Consider the following 16000-nt stretch of genomic DNA (forward strand, 5'->3'; position numbering starts at 1 on the left):
AACAGCTCACTTTTTACTATATACACATTTTTTGTTTCAGAACACGTCTGTCATTAGGAACAGTTCTGATCGACACAGACATGGGATTTGGGGTTCACAGCACATCTTCAGGTTTTCTGAACAAAATTGTGGCTGGAGGTGCCCAGTGAGTAACGAGAGAGTGTGGTGAGAACAGCTGTGTCAGGACAAAGGACATTGTTCAACAGAAACCTAGTATTTTTCATAAGTGAGATGTAAACAAACAAACAACTATTGCTGCTCTGCTGTTCCATCCCAGTTGCTTTAAGAGCTACAGCCTGGGGCAAGGAGCAGGGAGGGAAGAGACACTTCTTAAAAAGAAAGAAAAACCTGAAACAAACCACAAAGGGAAAGCAAGACATGGGATAACAGAAGTATCTTTGCTCAGTGCTCTGCAGTTTCACTCCTGCCTCACACACAGAAAGAGGTGAAATACAGTCTTTGAGCCTTCCACCACCACGATCAAAAGCTTTGGAGTTTACCCGTTCCTGAGTTTTTCAAAGTGACTCAGGAGATCCGTGAAAGATGAGTTCTGTTTTCAGGAAATATGCCCAAAATTACAAGGTACTCCAAGTGCAGAGGCCACAGCCTCTGAAGTGGCCTCCCTTCCTCACATAGCAGCAAGTATGGATAAATTCAGGCAATTTATTGCAAAATTCTGCAAGATTCTACTTGGCATAATTTACTCGGTCCTGACAGAACAGGGAAGGACAGACAACAAAAAACAGCACCACTCCTTCTGGTTCATTCTGTTCCATTAACTTTCCATCATTTTTACTCTTTCTATAAGTATTTTTATCCTTTTAGCCTTCTCTAGTGCAATCACTTTGGATTTTTCTCATTGCCATTTTCTACCAGCAATAAATAATAATAAGAGACTCCACTTCTGAATCAGGCAGAGACAAACACAGTTTTGAGGAATCATACCACGGGTAGCCCTAACAGCCAAGGCAGAAGTGCTGTTGACCTGAGCAATTATTTTTCAGGCACCCTCTGCCCATCTATATTCTTCACAAGTCTGTTCCAGGGTATAGACCAGTCCGTGGCATGGATTCTAACTAAGGTACTACCAAGCCCTGAGGACAGTAAATTAATTCCTGCATGTCATCCAATAATGGGAACTGCCCATGATCACCACCTTAAAGCAGGCAGACATCCGTTTCCATGAGAACACCAGTGCTCCTTGTCTCCTGCCATTTCCAAGATGGTCTGTTGGAAAATGAAAAAGCACACTGCACAGGGTAGTGCTGTCTTCAAAGAAATAAATGAAAAATGCTGGGAGAAAAAAGTTTATACTTGGGATTTTTGGGCATTATACCTCCTAGATTAACACAGTAAAATAACAGAATCAGACATATGTACTGTCGTTCAAAGAACAGATGCTTGCTGGACAGACACATGCATTATTAATCTACTTAAGTAACTGCCCAACTACTGAATCCCTTTGCATATAGCGCCAACCAAAGACCAAAAAAATAATCTAAATTATCTATGGGCATCAGCTTTATTAACTGCTCAATATGAGAGCCCACCTGCCCATCCGGAGTGCTGCATCCAGCACCAGAGTCCTCAGCACAAGAAAGACACAACTTGTTGGAGCAGGTCCAGGCAAGAGCCGCGAAGATGATCAGGGCTGGAGCACTTCTCTTGTGAGGAAAGGCTGAGAGATCTGGCACCGTTCACTTCAGAGAAGGCTCCAGAGACACTTTATTACTGTGTTTCAATACCTAAAAGAGGTCTATCAGAAAGATGGGTACACACTAAAAAGTGTTTTGCAGCAAGGCCTGCTGCAAAAGGGAAAGGGCCAAAGGCTTTAAACTGAAGGAGGGTCGATTTATACTGGATATTAGGAAGAAATTCTTTACTGTGAGAGTGGTGAGGCACCTGTTGCACTCTGGCAACAGGTTGCCTGAGAACCTGAGGATGCCCCATGCCTGGAAGTGTTCAAGGCCAGGCTGAATGGGGCTTTGAGCAACCTGGAAGATATCTTTGAGGTCCCCTCCAACCCAAGCCATTCTAGGATTCTCTAAGGCATTTCTGGAAACAATCGCATCTTCCAACAAACACTACAAACAATAGTTTCAACACTACAAACAAGAGACACCAAGTCTCCAGACACTCTGCCGTTTTCTGGGAAAGCGGGAGCGGGGTGAGGAGCAGTGCCCGGGCCGGGCTGTCTGGAGAGGGGTGAGGAGGAGCGCCCGGGCCCGGGCTGTCGGGAGGCGGGAGAGGGGCCCTGGATCGGCCCGGGCCGGGCTGTCGGGAGGCGGGAGCGGGGCTCTGAATCGGCCCGGGAGCGGCGCGGGTCGGGGGCACAGCGCCATCTGGCGGCGGGAGCCTGCGGGACACTGGTTCCCCTCACAGCGTCCTCCCGCCAAAATCCAGCGGGAGCACGGCGAGGGAGGGGAGCGGCGCTCAATCCCTGCCAAACCGTCAGGCTCCGTCCGCTTTATCGAGCACAAGCTGCAAAAAGAAACACCCAGAAAACCTGAATGAGTAACAAAGCCAGTTTCTCTACGGAAACCATGGTTTTAGCGTACAGAAAATAAAGCATCCATCTCTTAAAGCCAGTTTACAAGTTTTCCCTGAGGCTCAGACTAACGCTACAATTTCATTCCACATGATGCATGATGCTGTCTTCTTACCAGAGGAGTGCACCATCTATGGGAGCAGTAGTGATAAAAGAAATCAGGAATTGCACTCAGAAAAATGTGAATATACACTTCCAGAAGCTAGGAAATGCCAAAATGAAGCTTTGCCCCTGCAGCCTTCATTGAAGCCGTCCTTGCATGCCCAGTGCCATATGATCAGGTCAAAATTTGCTGAACCTATGCACTAAACAATTCCCTTTTCTACACTCTGCAAGGAAATACAGGGGAAATGGTTACATGGCCTAAACTGTACCAATCACTTCTGCATTTATGCGTTTTCCATAGAAGGAAAATAATGTTACTAAACTGGCAGCCTTGCATGCCTCAACATATGACCATCTGTCCATATTCAAAATCTGTCCAGAAATGTACATATAGGTACCAACTGAAAATTGTAGTGATACATACACAATGCATGTGAAAGTACTTTATCCAGGGAATTACTGACATTTTTAATAAGTATCACACACCCAATTTAAACTAAGAGCTGTATAAACTCTCAAATACACTAAATATGGGGGAGAATTACAGAATTTTGACAGATACACTATAATTTTAAATCTTAAAGTATTATTGTCTCACCCTGTTATAACAGCAAGTTTCCATGATTAGGAGATAACTATCCATGTATAGTGACACAGAAGGGAGCATACAGGACTTAGGGGCCATCAGCAATGAGACCAGGAAGGATCTCCTGTAAAAAAATCTATATTTAAATTACTAAAATATAAAATGCTTTTTCATTTACAGCAGAGATCTGTGCACTATACAAAAGCAGTAGCAATTGCTCCTGGATGTTGGAAGTTGAGGTGTGTGAGAGCCTTCTCCTGCTTTAAGCCTCATGTTTCTCTTTGAAGGTCTCAACACTTGCAGAGGCTCAGAGTGCACTTCAGAGGGGTTTCAGATGAGATGGCTCCAATTTGGCAAGAAGGAAGGAAGTGTGCACGCAGCCACCCTCAAAATCAGCAGTATTAAAGTAACTCAAAAATTAGGAGCAGCTGAAGGAAGAAAATGGATTAGAGGCAACTGAAACAATTACAATTGTACGATACAATGCAAAGCTCTCTAGAAAGCCAGTCCGCTGCAACCACCAGCCCACAGACAGGCACCCCAGAAAGATCAGTCTTCGCAACTCGGATGTAAACATGAGCAGACACAGACACAAAAAATGGTTTTGCATAACCCCCTTGTCATGCCTGCCCACAGGGCAGCTGATACTGGTGTGGCTGACCTAATGTGCTGCGTTGTGTGCACAGAGCACCAGAGGACTCTGGTCACACACTACTCTTCCCCACTGCTCTCCCTGAGCAGTAGCCAAGGAAATCAGGAGGTCCCTTTCATATGCTTCTGGTTTACTTTTGATTAGCTGCTTCATTTCTAAACCTCTACTTCCACAAATGCAACCTCTACACACCTCACAAAGTGGATTTAGAAATCCAGAATTTATTAAAAACCTCTGATCTACAAGGAGCTTTGAGCTCAGTTTTGGCCACTCTGAACAGCAGACTCCTCTGATCTCTTTGCAATCATTGAACCATTAGTGTTTCTGAAGTGCCTGAGCAGAGCAGTGAGGATGCATAACATGCAGAATTATACTTTCTTCCAATTTTTAGCATTTTTCAGCCCATTTCTTAGCAGGTTTCTTGGGTCATCCATTCCCACTCCCTGGTAGAAGGAGAAGCAGTCTCACCTCCACACCCCCTCCATGAGTTTAGTCTGGTGACAGCTCTTGCCCCCACTGCTCCTGCCAACCCAATCCCTTGTAGCCCACTCATCTCTCACCCCATTGCTGACAAGAGCAGGGACACTGCCAGCAGCTGCCAGGGTGTTTGATCTGTGCCCATGCCCACAGCTTGGCAAGGATGCCAACAGCAGCAAGAAAACAGGTATCTTTCCAGCCTGCCACACAGACTTGCCCAGGCTGGGAGACTCAATTTAAATGTCTTTCATCCGAGCTCTAATCTTCCTTTAATTGGAGGTAATTGGTATCTGTGAAACATACACCTCTCTATCAAATGTGGCTTGAACTAGATTTCAAATTCACACAGGGAACAGCAGCATTAAAATGCTGCGATCACATAAATCTTGTCTCTTTTAAGTCAGGTTTTTCCACAAATATGCTGACCTTCCTTTGCCATTGTAACCTGGTTCCTGTGGAGGCAGGATGAAGAGATTATTTCACCTAATCAGGAAGGCAATCTGTTCTCATTTTCTTGAAGCTGGGATGTGAAATGAGAGGCCCAAGGGCTAAAGTATTTCAAGGTATTCAGTGCAGCCAGAAAGGACTGCCATGAAGCTGAAGGCTGCACTGGAAATCTGAGGTTAGACAATCCTGGGCACCAATAAAATGAAAATCCTCCTCCTGGCATTCTCTTGTTTACAAGGGCAGCCACCACGTTTGAAGCTTTACACCCTAAAACTGGAGAGAAATCCCCATGCCTGGAGAAGGCACGGCAGTTCCCAGCATGTGTCTAGAGAGAAGGCAGCACATGCAGACCTTTCTAACAGTCCAGGTGTCCTGGGACTACCAAGCCATCACAAAGCCACTTCTGATGCAGTCCACCTTGCTTTCGTCATGGCCATCTGTTCCTACCATACCCTGAATTTCTTCATTTGACACCAACCACTCCTGAGGTGTGGGACACATATCTCATACTTATCACTTCAACATTTTAAACTAACCAGAGGAGATTAAGGCAAGCAGTGAAAAATAGCCACTACATATGCTGCTGCTTCTTCTAAGAACCACTCACTTGATTATCAAAGCTGCACTCTTGGTACTTCTGACTGCAGTTCCAGAGGGCTGGACCCAAAGTTCAGGTTTTGTTTTCTGTAGACTTTCTTCCTAAGCCTTTCCATAACATGGTTCCATAAACTACACAAGGATTTTAAGTAATGTCTTTCAAGCATTAAGAAGCAGAGATAATTATTCTCATTACTAACATTTCTCAGACCAACCTTCATCCTAGTGCAGAAATCTACTGCAGTCTGAAAAGCAGTAATAGAAACATTTACTAATTTTGAGTGAAAACCCATCAGTGGGCTTAACCTCTGAGTCAGATGGATTCTGGAGCATCTTTGCTTGCAAGAGTCAAACATGTTTAGTTTTCAAAAAAAGAAGTGCCTTTTTATAAAAAGAAGTGCTGAAGTATCTGTCTGTATCATCTGTGTTTGGGCTATCAAAGCAGCAAAGGAAAAATACTTCTCCACTTCCATGGGAAGAGCAATTGTGGTGAGAAAAAATACAATGGAAGGCTCATGGGTTAAGATAAGGACAGGCAGAGGTCACTCACCAATTACCATCATGGGCAAAACAGACTATTGGGCAAATTACTTTATTGCCAACCACATCAGTGTAGGATAATGAAAAAGAAAACCAAATTTTAGAACACCTTCCCTCCACCCCTCTCTTCTTCTCAGGCTTGATTTTATTCCTGATTTCCTCTCCCTCCAAACAGTGCAAGGGGATGGGGAATGGAGGTTGTGATCAGTTCATCACACATTGTCTCTGCCACTCCTTCTTCAAGGAAGGACTCACACAATATCCCCCTGTTCCAGCATGGGGTCCCTCCCATGAGACAGTCCTTCACAAACCCCTAACATGAGTCCTTTCCATGGGCTGCAGTTCTTCACAAACTGCTCCAACATGGCTCTCCCTTCCACAAGGTGTACTCCTCCAGCAGCAGACTGCTCCAGCACGGTCACAAGTGCTGCCAGAAAACCTCCAGCATTGGCTCCTCTCTCCATTGGTCCATAGGTCCTACCAGGAGCCTGCTCCACTGCAGGTTTCCCACAAGGTCACAGCCTCTTCAAGCATCCACCTGCTCCAGCGTGGGGTCCTCCATGGGCTGCAGGTGGATTTCTGCATCCCTGTGAACCCCCATGGGCTGCAGGGGAGTGTCAGCACTGGTGCCTGCAGCAGATCCTGCCCCTCCTTCTTCACTCATCTGGGGTCTGCAGGGCTCTTTCTCACACATATTCTCCACTCTGGCTGCAATCTGCTCTTGGGCAGTACCTCTCCCCCTTTCTTAGCCACGTTACCCCAGAGTCACTACCACCATCACTGATAGATTCACCAGTGTTAGACCTGTGTTGGAGCCAGCTGGCATTGGGTCTGTAGGCCACCAGGGAAGCTTCTGGCAGCTTCTCACAGAAGCCACCCCTGCAGCCCCCCCACTACCAAGGCCTTGCCAGGGAAACCCAATGCAACAGTATATACCCCCACCAACAGGGCAGCTGTACACATTTAGGACAGTTTGCTTTCTTTTACTTGTTAAGTGCAAACAGCACTGGCTCCACAGAAGTTTTTTGCAACACAGACTGACTTTTATATTTCAGGACTACAAACACAACACACCCAAATGCTTAGCATATTTTTTCCTTTTTTCCCCCCTCAACTATCTTTGGCTGAAGTCAGGCATTATAATCCCAGTGAGCACATTCCACTTCTAAACACCTAACAGTTACATTTTCTGTCTGTTCAACACCTGGCTTCGGGAACAGACAAAGCAACAGCTCAGTCTTTAGGAGGCTGCTTCAAAAGACTATTACAAATGTCTAAGCAACACGAAGCAGAATTTTTGAAATTCAACAAACAAAAAAAAAGACTTGGACATGGCTCAAGAAATACTTGATGAGAAACAGGATAGAATGTATGCTAGAAAATAAGGGCTGTGCTTAAACTACCTAGTCATTTGCCTCAACACTGATGCCTCAGTTTCCCTATCTCAAAAGCCAGGATAACCCATCCTTGACAAGGCAGACCAGGACATTCACAAAGAGTGCTATTTAACTATTACCCACTGTGAGAAAAGCCTAGATACTCATATCAAATAACAGTCTCTCTAAATTGATCTTTGCATGTGAGCCTGCACCAATATTAGTAAAAACTTTCCATAAAATCCTGAAATAATTACTCCTAGGCTATGGCAATCTGTTGGTTGGTTGATTGTTGGGGGATTTTTTCCCCTTTGCAGAACTTGGATGATCAGCAGTCTAACATTAAGAAGAAAAAAAAAACGAACAAACCATCACAACTAAACCACTTACAAAGCCTTTTTTTTTCTTATCAACCAATTCAAAAGGTAACAATAACTATTTCAGCCACCCTTCAATTACTGTTTCACTTATTTCAAGTGCTTGAGCTCAGATTGCTTTGCTGTAATTACAGCTGTTTGTCCATAACTCTGTGCTTGGTTACCACAAACATCCTTTTAAGTCTTTTCTAAGGAAGAGGGAGGACATCAGCCTTCCACCACTGCCAGCAGGAGAGTAGCTGCAATACAAACACAGATTCAATACCCTGCTGGCCGTGTTACCAACATGACATACACTGGTACCAAGTTTTTTTAAAAATGACATTGTATTGTGGCACTGCATGCTTATACCAGGATTCAGTTAAAACATAATTTGTAGTAGATGAAACAGTAATTTCATCCAAAGCATGTTCCAGATCTAGTTCCCCACACAAACACAAACTCTTCTCCCAGCAAATGAGGCACGGACCTTACCAGCCCCTGCCAGTAACAAGGCCAGATAGAAGATAAGAATCAACTGTTCTGTCTTTCCACAAGACCTCTGTTCTATGTGATAATTTGTCACATACAGGGCAAATAAATAGGTGACAACACCAGCACTACCTCTGCTTACGCAGCCCTGTCAGAATCAGCAATTCCCCAACATACCTAACACACACTGAAACAGAAAAACACAACAGACCAACTTCAATCAGACGCTTGCACTATTTCAGTGTCCCTGGGAAATACATTTGTACAAGAAACAACCTACTTCATTTTATCATCATTAGTTTCAGCACTTCCCACAGGAAGGAGCTCAAACCCTTATGAAAACTGACTCCTGCATTTAGCTCCCCCTCTTGTCCAACACTCCAATGTGCCACCACTCTAAAGCTACCACAGAAGCTCAGGATCAGCCAAGACAGAGGCTCCTCAGCAGCAGTGGCGAGTGCTACACACAGATGGGCCTTCCAGGACAATCCCCCAAAAGCCATTCCACAGGAACCAGAGTAGCAGGCAAGGCAGTGAACTATTACCTTCACAGCAATGCAGCTAAAAAGACAGGCTACAGAATTTCAATCCCGCCTGCAAACTTGGAGAGGAGGGCATTGCAGTGTTATTTATTTATTTATTTATTTATTAGGGTTGCTCTGTAACTGCATAGCTCTCATTCCATCTTTTGCTACAGACTGAAACAAGTGTTTGCTCCAGCAAGTCAATTCACACCTAAAAACCAGTAGACTCCCAAAAGAAAAAAGAAAATTTGTCAAGATGATTCTTATGAATTTGAGAGACCCATCAGCATCCCCAGTGCTGCCTGGATTGAGGCACCTGTTCTTCACTCAATGGAGTCACGGAGAAGTTCCAAAATAAAAAGGACACCGCTACATTTTTAATAGTTTATTAACACTTCAACCTTTAATAACTTTGAAGAAGGCCTGAAAGATAAGTTTTGCTTATTGACTTTGTCTTTTCCCCTTTGGCAAAATGTCACCTTTCAACTCCTCCCTCCACCCTCCCTCCTCCCAGGAGGATAATGAATTTCCAAGCTAATGTTTGGTTGCTTCTTTTAAGTAAGTTGGCTTCAAACATAGCAGCAGAAACATGCAAGCCTGGGCAATAGTGTCTGTCAACAGCTTTTAGAGAATGAGTAGAAACACACAATTAACTTGTGCATTGATACAAATAACTTTTTCTTAAATGAACTTTATAGATATATTTTTTTAAGTGGGTTAAATTTGGTGCCCAGAATTACTACAGCAGCTGTATCTTCTAGTTAGCTATGTTTATTTTTTTTCCCCCTGAACCATACTACTCTTTTTTAAAGTGCTATATTCATAAAAAAATTTAAATAACTACTTTGATATTGTATACTTGTATCATCTTGCCCTTTCCAGAAATCAGAGGAGCAACCTGCAACATATATTTAACTGAAATTATGCATTTACCCTGACACAACTTTATGGGCATCAAGGTCTGCTCATCTCACCAGGAGCAGATGAAGAGACTGTATTTCCCTGTGCTTACATACACGAGTAAGCAGGCAGACAAAGCAAGAAGTTCTAACCATTTCAGGAACAAAGACAAACAATTTAATCCATATTACATAATTCACTGAATACAGCTGATCTCATCCAAAGTGACTCCTGAGAGCAAAATAGTTTTAGCATTACATTTTATATACAGCTATGAAGGGATTACGGGAAACCAAGACAGTCTCCTTAGAGCATTACTGAGAACTCCGGTTACAAGAGCGCTGTACACTTGAAAGCATCACTTAAACCATGACCAAAGTTTTACCACCAACTTTTTTCTTATTTATGAAAAAAAGTTATTTCACTCTGATTTTATCATTACTTTTACCATATTTCTGCTGCCAGATATCAAAACCTGAGTCAGCTGCATTGAGCAATGACTTTTTTTTCTGGTTTTAAGTCCTCTAAGTGCTAGCACCTTTGAAAACCTCCGCACACCACGCTGTAAACATTTTAAGATCTTCCAGAGTGTTTTGTGTGGTTTTTCTCCCTTCAATGCAGGAATGATTGCTCTATCTGAAGCAAACTACATCTTGCACAATATTGCTTTCGTTATTTTCCACGTAATCAGTTTGGAACAGGCTATGAAAGTTTGATGTGGAAATGTTCTGTTAGAGAAAAAAATCAGAAGAAATACACCATTCTGAACCAGCGGAACCAAAATAATCAAAACCTTAACACAGTTTTTTCCAGTCACTGGGATGGAAGGAGACTTGAATGCAGACACTGGAACAAGTAATTGGAAACATCAGTGCTTGCATGCTTAAGTGAAAAGATAAGCAGTATTTGCATTTTCTCCATCATCTTCCTTGTACATGTGCAAGATTTTATAAAAAAAGTTTATCACAGAGAGTTATGACAGAACATGATGTAATTAAAAAAAAAAAAGCAGTAGAAATCAAAGGCAACCAAGATAACGTACATCTTTCCCAGAACATTTTTCTCAGCTACATAAGGTGTGCATACACCAAGGTCTAACACACTTAGCTGCACCACATCAAGTCAAGCTGTCCAAGAGCATACACAATTTTGCTTACAGGAGTATACCTCTTCCACAATTTTTCAAGTTTACAAGTAATTCCCTGTAATTGGATTATGCTTACTCTGAAGTACAGATAATATTTTGTTTCAATACTACTGTTTGTTTTTATGACATATTCAGAGATGAGGCAAGACGTAAGATTAAGTGCAGGGAAGCATTTCAGACCCCAAAAATGCATTTTTTAAAACTCAGCTATACATGGTTAAAACAGGTAGATCTGCCAAGAGTTGCATAAAATGATTTTTATTTCCCAAAGGTGAGCAACTGAGCCAAAGGTGAGCAACTCAGCAAATATCAACTCTTCTGCATCATGGAATACACTACGGGTGTCTGAATGTTCATCTTGCATTTTTTAGTATCTGCTAAGACAGAATTATAAACTGAGTAAGTTAATATATGTGAATTAAGTACCCTTAAGAAATCAAAGAATAATGTTGACTCCTGGAAGACACCCAGAAGATCCAAAGATGGAACAGAAGGTTGATTATTACACTCCTGCACAATCCAAGCAAATTGTTAATATATTGAAAACATTCATGTCTGGCATTTGCACCTGCTGGATATCTAAATCATTCTGTCCCAAAACAAGTTTGATAACCATCTTCTTTGTAGCTGAAAGCAGTCAGAAAACAGTTCATTTTCTTAAACAAATGGAATGGAAACCTTTTTTTTTTTCTTTCCCAAGCTTCAATTACAACAGTCAAAGCCAGAGACTTAAGCAAATAAACTTCAAAATAGCCATTTGTTACAAGTAGCAAATTACCATGAACAATGAACTTGTTAAGAATCCCCTCTAAAAGCACGACACACACAAACAGGCTACCCAGCAGAAAAATCTGTTAACAATTTTATTTCTTTTGTCATGTTAAATATTATGGGACAGGACTGTTAAGGATGAAGAACTCTCAACAATGCCTCACAAGGAATAAGAAAGAAATTCTGCCATGATATTAGCAAAGTAAGGTAAGGAGAAAATTTACACAGTAAGAGGCACCATTTCCCCCAGAATACCTCTTGTCATATTCCTGAATGAGTGGGATTAGCAATCTAATAAATCATTTGTCAAGAGGTAACAGCAACAGATAAAATTTTAAAGGATTATTAAAATAACATTTACAAGACTCTGAACAATTTTCGAATTCTTATTAAAACCACAGAAAGAAAGAACAATTCTTTATTTATGAATTTTCATAAAGGACTGACTGTGCAACTGATACCTGCTATTGATGACTGAATGTACAATTTTGTCCAGCAGCTGAACAGTTTGTCTTTTCAGATTGTGTTTTCTAACCGTGCGAGATCATTAAAGGCAAAGCCTGTTACGATGCTGTACACAAGAACGGCCGCTCGGGCCATACTACCCATGATGTGGTAGGTAAACAAACCTTTTTCTGGCCAAGAGGAAAAAAAAAAAAAAAAACTAAAACAAAAAACAGGAAGCTGCAGTTTTGCATGCTTCTCTCACTCATTCTTTCTACAAGATGAACTTCCCTAGAAAGAATCCAATGAAAATGGCTGCAATTACAACAAGAAGTGAAGGAAGAGAATTAGAGCCATTATCTCTGAGGGCCAAAGCTGCGGGTGATCCAGATTTATCCGAGTGCGCTACCTTTCTGAGCCTCAAGCCTTCATCCTGAGGGGAAAAAAAAACATAGATGGAAAAAAAACATAAATACATCACTAGGATAGTGAAAGCTGAACTCAAAAGGCCATATTTACTGGTGAATATTTAAATGAAGTTTAAAAAACCCCTCAACACATACCCTCAACATTGCATCACACCCAAATCTGAAACATGAACATAGAAAACCATATTTTAAATAAGGACAATAATTCACTAGTCTCTCTGCTTAAAAAATATACCAAAAATCTTGCTAAGCCCAATGAAGCATTCTGCTCTTACTTAATACGTGTCAAAATTAAATAGCAGTCATTCCTTATTGTTAAGGAGATATATCCGTTTTGTTTAGTGTCAATGTCATCAGAATAACAGATGTGGAGGTATCATATTATTTTATAGTTCTTTAAAAGACTACCATGGCCAATGAAATTGCCAGAACTGTTCCAAAAGCACATATATAGAAAAGACACAAAGTCATGTATTGACTAGTTACCGGTCACTGGAATGACACCTTTACATAAAGGTACAAGGAAGTAGTGTTTGCTTACCTCCTCTGGCCAAACAATTGCTCTTGTTCACTAGCTGTTTGTAATACAAAATGTTACTGTTACTGCTCTAGATCTCACTCATTAATGAAAAATAAAGCACTTCTACAAAGCTACTAATTCAGTAGCTTCAACTTAGACTTAAAGTAACTAAGATCACCTTAAATAGGACCACTTCATTTAAGAAGAAAATTCTGCAGCTTCACTGTCTCCTCCATGACAACCACAAAGTCTCAATCACTGACAAGTTCAAAATATACATTATACACAGGACAGTAAAGTCATATTATGAATCGATCTTGACATTCTAATAACTTTATCTACTTGCTGGAATGTACATCTTTTGGCCAAATTAGAAACCAGACCTTTCACTCAAGAAGAGTGAAGCCACTTCAGTATAAAGGTGGATGCAGAACTTACTCTCAGGTGCCGATTTTCATCTGTCAGCTTCATAATCTCTGCCTGAAGTCTTTTGCACTCCTCCACCAGCTTCCTTGTTTCAGTGTCATTAAGTGAAACACTATGTGGTTTTGGCATCGGTCCATCCTGCTTAGATGTGTTCAGTACTGGGGTGGATTTGCTTGCATCTATATCATTCTACAAACATCAAGAGTGATTTGAGAATTTACTTACCTAGAGAAAAATCATCCACAGCTTAAAAGTGAAACAATGAAGCTACTAATATAGTTCAATGAGGTTTGTATTTACAGTAAGCTGAACAGACACACTGACAGCTCAATTCTGATTAGCTCAAGCATTAAAAAAGCAAGAGAAGATTGCACTGTCTACCTGGTACTACACTCTACTGAGACACAAATTGATATTTTAGCTGCTTAACACTGATCCAGGAGGCATCCAAAAGAGGGCATAAAATACACCAAAGAGCATTTGAACTTGAGGGGAGGAAATAAAAGCAAGAAAGTAATACTGCAATAGTAAGAAACAAAAAGTAAAATCAGAACAGGTCATGTCACAAACTCCTATGAAGTATGTGTGACACAGATGTTTTGTGCCTGTAATACCTTTCAGTGAAGGAAAATAAAGTGCTGCACAATCATGAAAATTAAGTCTGACAGCATCTGAAATACACATTACTACTTCTAAAGAGCCACAAAAAGCTGTGAAAAGAACAATACTAAAATTAACTATCTAATACCCACAGCTCTGCTAAAAATCTCACAATCATGGAATAGTTTGGGTGGGAAGGCATCTCAAAGATGATCTAGTTCCACTCCCTTGCCCCCTAGCCCACTACAGGCAGGGACAATTTTCACCAGATCATATGCTCAAAGCCTGATTCAACACAGCCTTGAACACCTTCAGGGATGGGACATCCACAATTTCTCTGGGTAACCTGTTCCTCACTACCTCCTGAGCAAAGAATTTCCTCCAAACGTCAAACCCAAATCTTTCCTCTTTTAGCTGAAAATTATTCCCCCTTGTGCTATCAGTATCTGCCTGTGTTAAAAGTTGCTGCAATGTGGTGTCCATGGAGCCTTCTCCAGGCTGAACAACCCCAGTTCTCCCTGCCTGTCTTCATAGGAGAGGTGCTCCAGCCCTTTGAGGACCTTCATGGCCCTCCTCTGGACTTGCTCCAGCAGGTCCACATGCTTCTTACGTTGGGGAACCCAGAGTTGGATTCAGGACTTCAGATGGGGTCTCACAAGGGCAGAGTATAAGGAGGGAGAATCTCTTCCCTTGACCTGCTGGCCACATTTCTTGTGGTGCAGTCCCAGATGCAATTGGTTTTCTGAGCTGTGAGCACACACTGTAGATTTATGTCCAGCTTTTCAACCATGAGAACCCCCAAGACCTGGCAAGCCTGACTGCCAGTGAAGGTTGAGGCAAAGAAGTCAGTGAGTATCTCAGCCTTCTCCATATTTGTTGTCACCAGTTCCCCTTTCCTGTTTATCAGTGGGGTTCAGTCTCCTTGTCCTTCCTTTTCTAACATACCCCACACTTACAGAGTCCTTTCTTGTTACTCTTCACATCTCTTTGCATCTATAACTGAGTTTTCCTGATCCCACCCCTACACACCCTCAAACCATACCCCTGTACTTCCCAAGTCACATGTCCCAGCTTCCACTGGCTGTGCATTACCTTATTCTGCAATGCAAGGAGCAGATCCTTGCTCAGCCATGCTGTTTTTTCTGGCCTGCCTTCCTTGATTTCTTACACACGAAGATGGAGAGGTCTTGCACTCTAAGAAAAATGGCCTTACAGAGTTGGCCCTAAAAGGGCCTAAAGCCCCTTAAGAGTGTAAAGATTACTCTTTAATCAAAAAGTAAGCTCCTCTGTCCCTAGGGACAGTTTCTTAGGAGGAAGTACAAAAGGAGGTAGTTTTGTATAGCCCATTACGTTTCTCTCACTACATTATACATTTTATATAATTAAAGCCAGAAACTAGACAACTAAGTGCCTTGATAATAAATGCTCAACCTTTACATTTTTACTGTTTAACACACATTTAGGAAGTTTACACCTTCATCTCATAAATTATCCTTTTCAAAAAAGAAAGAAAAAACAATAAACCAAACCCAAAATCCCCAACTACAAAGCAATCCCTACACCCCCTTCCCCTCAAGATTAAACAGATTGCATCTGAAAACTATAAAGTATAAAAACAACAAAAATATAGTTTTTTGCAACTGCTCTCAATTGCTGGAGTTTTTAAAGATGTGGTTGGACAAAGTGCTCCCTCTGGGACAAGATCTTGGACGAGATGGTACTTCAAGGTCCCTTTAAACCTGGGATATTCCATGATTCTGTGAATCCTTAAAAAGTTATATAGTGAACACCCCTCCTGTCTAATTTAGTACAAATTCCATCAATCCATTTAGTCATTAAATCAAATAAATTTTTAAAAATCCCTGAAATTTCTGCGAGATCCTACCAGTCAGTGTATGACAGTTTCTTATTTCTTACTTACCAGTTTATCATTTTCGTTGGGCATTTCAAACACACATCTCAATTTGGAGTCCATCAACTCATCAGGTTTTGCTTCTTTCCACTAAGAAAATAATTAATAGAGTTATTTAACATGCTGGACTCATGCAAACATCTCAACAGTTC

The 16000-nt window shown here is 41.6% G+C and overlaps 1 protein-coding gene across 1 annotated transcript in view; it reads right to left on the bottom strand.

Annotated features, from left to right (window-relative positions):
* Window positions 1-9070: 9070 nt before the first annotated feature.
* Window positions 9071-16000, bottom strand: part of VAPA (VAMP associated protein A) — a 29139-nt gene continuing 22209 nt past the window's right edge. The window contains exons 4-6 of the mRNA XM_064705842.1: window positions 15858-15938; window positions 13349-13525; window positions 9071-12395 (exon numbers count right to left, since the gene is read on the bottom strand). Of these exons, the coding sequence (XP_064561912.1) occupies window positions 12237-12395; window positions 13349-13525; window positions 15858-15938 (417 nt within the window). The 3' untranslated portion in view covers window positions 9071-12236. The remainder of the gene's footprint in view (window positions 12396-13348; window positions 13526-15857; window positions 15939-16000) is intronic.

The sequence above is a fragment of the Zonotrichia leucophrys genome, chromosome 2, assembly GCF_028769735.1.
Source record: "Zonotrichia leucophrys gambelii isolate GWCS_2022_RI chromosome 2, RI_Zleu_2.0, whole genome shotgun sequence".
Classification (NCBI taxonomy): Eukaryota; Metazoa; Chordata; class Aves; order Passeriformes; family Passerellidae; genus Zonotrichia; species Zonotrichia leucophrys.